The sequence below is a fragment of the Cryptomeria japonica genome, chromosome 10 (genome assembly GCF_030272615.1).
Source record: "Cryptomeria japonica chromosome 10, Sugi_1.0, whole genome shotgun sequence".
NCBI lineage: Eukaryota > Viridiplantae > Streptophyta > Pinopsida > Cupressales > Cupressaceae > Cryptomeria > Cryptomeria japonica.
The window spans coordinates 667195297-667203115 of NC_081414.1; the positions used below are offsets into that span (position 1 = coordinate 667195297).

Sequence of the window (7819 nt, forward strand, 5' to 3'; positions counted from 1 at the left end):
AGTCAATGGAGTCAAAGCATAATCTCGGCCATTTGACTTAAGATCAATGATTGACTTTCAATCTAAAGCCACCAACCTACTGAGGCATGCATGTATGGAGTAATGGCGAGCCTGCTATGAGCAATAAAAGAAAAATTCAAAGCGTCATTGTTCACCTTGTAATTTCAGAGTGGTCCCAAAGTGAATTCCAAGCATCTGAAAGCAACCAAGAGCAACTTCCAAGTTGGAATTGTGATCAGCAACGTGAAATAAACCAATAAGTCAAATCCAATCTCGCTCTATGTTTTAGTTGTAAAATTGCAAGTGTTGTGGGGATTTGTAGTGAGGAATTTGCATAGTTGTGCCCTAAGAGTAAGGTAAGGGTTGTTTTCTTTCTAAATTTGATGACTCATACCAGTTTTAGACAAAAAAATGGCCACCCCTGTCAAGGATTCCTCTATCCCCACTACTGAAAAGACTCCCAAAGAAGGAGAAAATTAGTCTTAGCTAAAAATTACCCATTCCATCACGCTCAATATTGTCACGCCTATCCAAGCAATTATGGACATGCCTGTAGCTGAACCAAGCGCATCTGCTCCTTCAAATACCCTGCATGCCTCTCCTAGTGCTGAAATAGGTGTCCCTTCTCCTTCAAAGGAGTGTGCAAAGCGAAAGAAAAAGAGGATGCCCAAGAATATTGATGTTGTCTCCTTAGGCAGAGAGGAATCTGTCAAGCCAAATCCTCCCCCTAAGGCCAAGAAGCCCACACCAAAAAGGAGGAAAACCACCCTAAAGAAAGAATCTATAGAGTTATCCACAAAAACTCCCCCTTCTGCTGAAAACCCTCAAGGTGAGGCATCCAATCCACAAGAGGGCACTCCCAATCCCAAAAGAAAGAGGGCTCCAACCAACAAAGCCATAACTGTGGCCACCACATCATCAGAACAATCCCCTTCTACAGAAGGACCAACCTCTGTCCAACAAGAAAACCCCATAGAGGCTCCATCCTCTTCAATTCCAACCAAGATTGCAGAGGAGATTGAGAAAGAGGTAGAGAAAAAATTGGAGGAGGAAGAAAAAAGAAAGAAGAAAGAAACTAGAGGCCATAGTCAAGACCTGCTAGAGTTACTCCCTAGGTCAAATATGCATGAATCATGCAGAAAAACTTCAGAGACCATAACTCCAACTGCAGGGATGCCCATACCAGTGATAGGGGTTGAGATATCTTTTTCTATTTCTATGGGAATAGGGATATGGCTTGTAAATAAGAAAATGGAAAACATCAAAGCAATAAAAAAATAGCCAACCACTTAACTAGATTACAATGAAAGTAATCCTAATACACACAGTAAAGGTATGAAGACAAGTTGCTCAAAAGCAAATGCAAACCATAAGACATCAAAGCATCTCCTCCATGTCTCTTCATTGGCTTTCTTTCTTCTCCAAATTGGGCTTGTGTGGATCTCAACTACAAGTGCAAAAGCATGATACAAGATTGATTTCGACAGTGCAAGGATACTTGAAAATGTGGCTGATTCAAAAGATTGAAGAAATGCATCCAATTTATAGAGAAATTGGAGAGAGGAAAAAATTAGCATGAAATTGATATTAGAGGCAATTGATTTCAAAAATGGAAAAATTGAGTTGAAGGAAGAAGGTTATGACACCTTCTATGTCATGAATTATGACATATTGCCAATGCAAAGGTTAGAGGACTAAAAGCCTATGACATCTTGCTATGCCAATGGTATGATGCATGAGAAATTCATGCTTCCACCGAAGCACAAAATAGGGAGAGACTAGAGAGGACTTGATTAGGCAGAAATTGAATTTAGCAAATTAGAAAATGAGGTGGAAATTAGGAATTAGGAAATTAGGAAAATTAGAAATGATGAAATAGATATTAGGTGAATTAATTAATAAGTTTTATTCATTAATTAATTCATAAAAAGGGAGGAAATTCAATTAGCTAATTAAATAAATATTTAATTATGACAAGAGGAGACTTAGGATTAAATAAACAAATTTATTTAACCTAAAAGGGAAATGATGAATAGGATTAGATGAATAAATCATAAAACCCTAGGAGAAGATTAGAGATGAAAGGATGTTGATTAGGTCATGACAAGATTGGAATGATTGATGCAATTGATATAAGGTCAATTAAATCATGGTTAAATGATGAGAATTAATAATTGATAAAGTGTCAACATTGGTTGACAAGGATCAATGAAAAATTGATCAATAATTGACCAAGGAAAAAATTGATAGGTGCCAATTGACGAGGACCAATGACTGATCGGTCCAATTTGACGAGAAATGATGATTGAATGAGATCGGTGACAAATCGATCAAAGATTGATAAAATGGTCGACTTGATAAAGGCCGAATGACAAAAGACCAATGACGAATTGGTTGCAAATTGATAAGGAATTGATAAATTGATGATTTACAAGGATGCAAAATGATCCAAAATGATGATAATAGATTGAAGATTGGTTGAAGATGACAATGATCAAGGACAAAACCGAAATTCAAAATCAAGAAGGGTTGACAATGTCCAATCAATATTATAAAATGATTGACAATGATAAATATTGAGGACAAATACCCTAATTCGTTATGGCAAAGGGTTGATAATGTCCAATTGATACGATAAAGATTGATAACGACGAAAGATTGAAAGTCATGATGATGTCGACAAGACCTAATTGAAAATGCTAGAAACACAAAAAGAGGAAGAAATGATGAAGAATGACAAGATGCCAACAAATGATAAAGACCAAGTGCACGACTTAGAATAAATGTCAATAAGATGTGAAAATCCTAAAATAAGGTCACACAAACATGTTAGAATATGGTGCCGCAAGAATTGAGCATTTTTAAATGCCTACATTTTGCCCCTATTTGAGACAATGGGATTATGAGCGTTGTTTGAAAGAGCAATCAAAGAATATGCCCTAGACAACAATTAGGTTATATTATTGCCCCCTCGAGGAATTGGCTGGAAAAATCTAGAAAAGAGGCCAATTTGTCAAAAATAATGCCAGGACTAGACCAAGATGACTTCAAGGATTGATGAAAGAAATGTTAGTAAGAACAAATCAGATGAATAACAGTTAGTGGTGAAGGAAAACTTGCTTTCACAAATGCACACATGTAGGTGAGAGCCTTTATTTAGTATGGAAAAATGGATGCAGCGCACCATGGAAATGAAGGCCAGGGCGATAATGCAATCCCTTTGCATAAAATAGACACATTGCAGACAAGGAATGAGTCAAAAATAGCCTAAGAAATTATGTGTGTCAAGGTTTGAGGTATGTGTGGCGTTCACAAAGTGAACGTACTTATCATAGACACCCAAAACATACGTTGCCCCAGAATGCTAGAAACACTCCACAAATAGAAGACAAAAACAAAAATGACCATGAACCACCTGACCACTCTAAATCACTTAGTGACATCATTGAGCAACATAGGAACATGGTCAAAGAAAAAGAAATTAAAAAAAAGATAAGACTCTCAAATTCAAACAAGTCAAACAAACATTCTGATCTTCATTGTCAAAAGTTGATAACGTTGTAACAAAGAGCCAATCATACTGTCTAGTTTCAGGCAATGCAGCACCCCATCTAAGCCAGGACACGGTCTGGTTTCAAGTATACCACACCCTGTATAAGACCCATGATAATGTTGACAAATGACTGATAATGTTGATGTTGTTTGATTGATTAATGTGACAATTGAACTAGTTTGAAAGCTTGCTTTGTTGAAAAGTTCATCTGTTAAAATGTGATTTGTTTAAGCAAAATGTTTTATCATGTCTCTGTTTGATGTCTGCTAAAATGTCTATCTATGTACAAAAGGACAGTTTATTGATGGAATGCAATGAAATGAACTGTTTTTGGATTTTGAATGTTTTTGAATTTTTTGGGTTTTTTGAAGTTTTTAATTTTTGTGTGCTTTTTTTTCAGGACATTTTATGATGTTTTCGAATTATTTCAGGACGTTTTTTTTTTTTGGATTATTTCCGAATGTTTTTCAATTTTTTTGATTTCTTTCAGGACTTTATTTGATTTTTTAGGGATTTTTTTAGGACTTTATTTGATTTTTAGTGATTTTTTTCATGATTTTGCCCCCAGTGTCTAGCAAGGCAAGGAGTATGATGAATGGATAAATAAGCTTGCTGGAATGTTGGTCTATAGAGAGAAGACACATGCCTTTTATGATGGAGATAGAGCAAATTAAATTTCCAAGGGTTGTCACACAATGGGATAAGGGATAGGATATGACAATGTATAGCAATGACATGGCATGAGGGACATGTCAAGAGGTTTTTGAAACAAAGTTTTGCATTTTATATCCTTATGTGGGATCAATATCAAGGGACAAAAAAGAGTGTATGGACTAGGATAGGATATGCATAGGATAAGCAAGATCAAAAATGGATAAAGGATATGGACTAAACATTGCAATGGATATGGAAGAAACTTGCATGGAAATAGATTCATAGAATTGTTAGATTTTGCATGTTCACATCGGGTTCACCAAAAAATGTAACTAGGAAAATGGAAAACATCAAAGCAATAACAAACTAGCCAACCACCTAACTAGATTGTAATTAAAGTAATCCTAATACACACAATAAAGGTATGAAGACAAGATGCTAAAAAACAAATGCAAACCATAAGACATCAAAGCATTTCCTCCATGTCTCTTCATTGGCTTTCTTTCTCCTCCAAATTGGGCTTGTGTGGATCTCACCTACAAGTGAAAAAGCACGACGCAAGATTGATTTCGACAGTGCGAGGATACTTGAAAATGTGGTTGATTCAAAAGATTGAAGAAATGCATCCAATTTATAGAGAAATTGGAGAGAGAACAAAATTAGCATGAAATTGATATTAGAGGCAATCGATTTCAAAAATGGAAATTGAGTTGAAAGAAGAAGGTTATGACACCTTCTATGTCATGAATTATGACATATTGCCAATGCAAAGGTTAGAGGACTAAAAGCCTATGACATCTTGCTATGCCAATGGTATGATGCATGAAAAATTCATGCTTCCACCAAAGCACAAAAATAGGGAGAGACTAGAGAGGACTTGCTTAGGTGGAAATTGAATTTAGCAAATTAGAAAAGGAGGTGGAAATTAGGAATTAGGAAAATTAGAAATGATGAAATAGAAATCAGGTGAATTAATTAATAAGTTTTCTTTCATTAATTAATTCACAAAAAGGGAGGAAATTCAATTAGCCAATTAAATAAATATTTAATTGTGACAAGAGGAGACTTAGGATTAAATAAAAAATTATTTAACCTAAAAGGGAAATGATGAATAGGATTAGATGAATAAATCATAAAACCATAGGAGAAAATTAGAGAGGAAAGGATACAGATTAGGTCATGACAAGATTGCAATGATTGATGCAATTGATATAAGGTCGATTTGATCATGATTAAATGATGAGAACTAATAATTTATAAAGTTTTGACATTGGTTGACAAGGATCAATGAAAATTTGATCAATAATTAACCAAAGATAACATTTGTGGGTGCCTATTGATGAGGACCAATGACTGATCGATCCAAATGGACTAGAAATGATGATTGATTGAGATCGATGACAAATCGATTAAACATTGATAAAATGATCGACTTGATAAAGGTCGAATGACTAAAAGCTATGATAGACTGAAAGCTGTGAATAGGATGCATGACACTCATGAAGATTCTCATCTTTGTCAAGATCAAAGGTGAAACAAGGGATATCAGCATGAGGGATGATAACTTAATGGAGGGTGATAGGATAATGAAGGGTGATAGGACATGATAATGTTGGTATTTTGGTATGGTTTTGTCATTGATGTCAACACCTGCTAACACACCTACTTTGGAGAGCCAACAACATTCATCGGCAATCAGTGAACTGTTCAAACAATCACCGATATATGGTTAACCGGCAGGATATAATGTTCACCGGTACCTGCAATGACATGGAAGACACTTGATAATGTCAAAGACATCATGTGGACACTTTTCCTTGAAGTAATAATCATTGGTGTATTCTTATTTGCATATTTTCTTTTACCGGCAAATAGGTCCAGGTTATCTAGGGTTACACCAGCAGGTTTATCTTTTCCAGATCAGCATGGCACGCTATGGAGATGATTTATTATTGTTGTAAATGCATTAAGCCGACATATTTAATCGGTTATTGCATCGGATATTGTATTATTTGTAAAATGTTTTATTGTAATATCTTGTAGAGCCAACCTACTAAAATTGGTCTTAGGGTATGGTATAAATGTAAGATCTTATTTGTAAGATCAAATGTGAAATGCGAAAAAAGGATTTAAGGAAGGGTATATACGAGATCAAGCAGAGATATACACGAAGACATCATTTGAAGGTGAAGTTAGGTTTTTGCAAAAGCATATCAGCATTACACCGATACTGAATCCAGCATATGAAGATGCTATTTTGTGCAGTACATTCTCATTGGATTTACCCATCTAACTGTAGTCAGTGTGTCTCCCATTTGTGTTTGAGCAGTGAGCTCTAGGCTGTTGGCCTTTCTGCATGTGCAGACCCCTCTTTGTACACTTACTATCTGTAGTAGTATCATCTGATTGTGGGTAAGGTTTCCCACCATGGTTTTTCCCCTTACAGGGTTTCCACGTACAAATATTTGTGTCATGTGTTGTGGATGACTTTATGTTTATGTTTCATGCATTAATTCTTACCGGTATAGCAATTTTCTGTTAACACTGTTTACCGGAATATTCAATTGTCTTACCGGTATTAAGCAATAAGTTGGTTAATAAGATTTTGGTTTGAATTTATTAGACAACTGATTCACCCCCCCCCCCCCCCCCTCTCAGTTGTCCCCGGGACCTACAGATAATATAGCAAAAATGAAACCTTCCCCCAAGTATTCTATGCAAGAAGTTCATAGATTATGCATGACACTTGTTTACTAGGTTTTCATCATGGTACTTGCTCAAGGTGCCTGTTCGCCAGGTTTTTACCAGAGGACGAATTATTTTTCTTTACTCTTTTTTCACTTTTTTTTTGGTCATTTTTGCTTTTTAAAACTTTTTTTTGTTATGTTTTTGACTTTTTTCACTTTTTGGAAGAAAATGGACACATGATAGAATATGGAAGAAGGACTCAAGCATCACATTTTTTCAGATAGTATCCTCAAAAAATGGACCATTTTAATTAAAGGTAAGCTCAAGCACATTGGCAGGAAAATGATATGGAAATGAGATGGGACTAAGCCAAGGATTTATGCAAAGGATTAGATCAAAGGGATAGAAGAATGGAAAATATGCATTGGATAATGGATAGGGTATTGGAGGAATTGGGCTTGAGCTGATGGAAATGTAGGCAAGCTCAAGATTGGCACACACCTTGAGGAGTGATGGACTAATGGAGGAAAAATGGATTTTGGATATTCAGATTTGGATGGAGGAAAGGCTAGGGATTTTGGGACATAAGGACCCAAAATGGATGAAGGAGGTGATGGAGGAATAGATTTGAAAGGTTTAGATGGATGAATAGAAATTTTGGGTGCCACTTTGGATTTTTCTTTAGACTATTGTGCTTCAAGGAGTTGCTTGGGAATCCACATGGTTTTTTATTTTTTCTACTTTTGTGGTTCCTTGGAACATATTGCTTGCACTAGTGATTTAGGAACCCATATAGCTTTGACTTTTCTTTCTTTTGCTTGGTGGGCCTTTGTGGTCTTTTGGATTTTTCTTTTTCTTTTTGGATCATATTTTTCTTTGTTTTGACATGTTAATTAGATAGGACATGTTGATCCTTGAACACAT

The 7819-nt window shown here is 35.7% G+C and overlaps 1 protein-coding gene across 1 annotated transcript; it reads left to right on the top strand.

Moving 5' to 3' along the window:
* Nucleotides 1-540: 540 nt before the first annotated feature.
* LOC131859124 (pollen-specific leucine-rich repeat extensin-like protein 1) lies at nucleotides 541-1281 on the top strand. Its single transcript, XM_059212671.1, has one exon. The coding sequence runs from the start codon at nucleotides 541-543 to the stop codon at nucleotides 1279-1281; it is 741 nt and encodes a 246-aa protein (XP_059068654.1).
* The last annotated feature ends 6538 nt before the right edge of the window (nucleotides 1282-7819 follow it).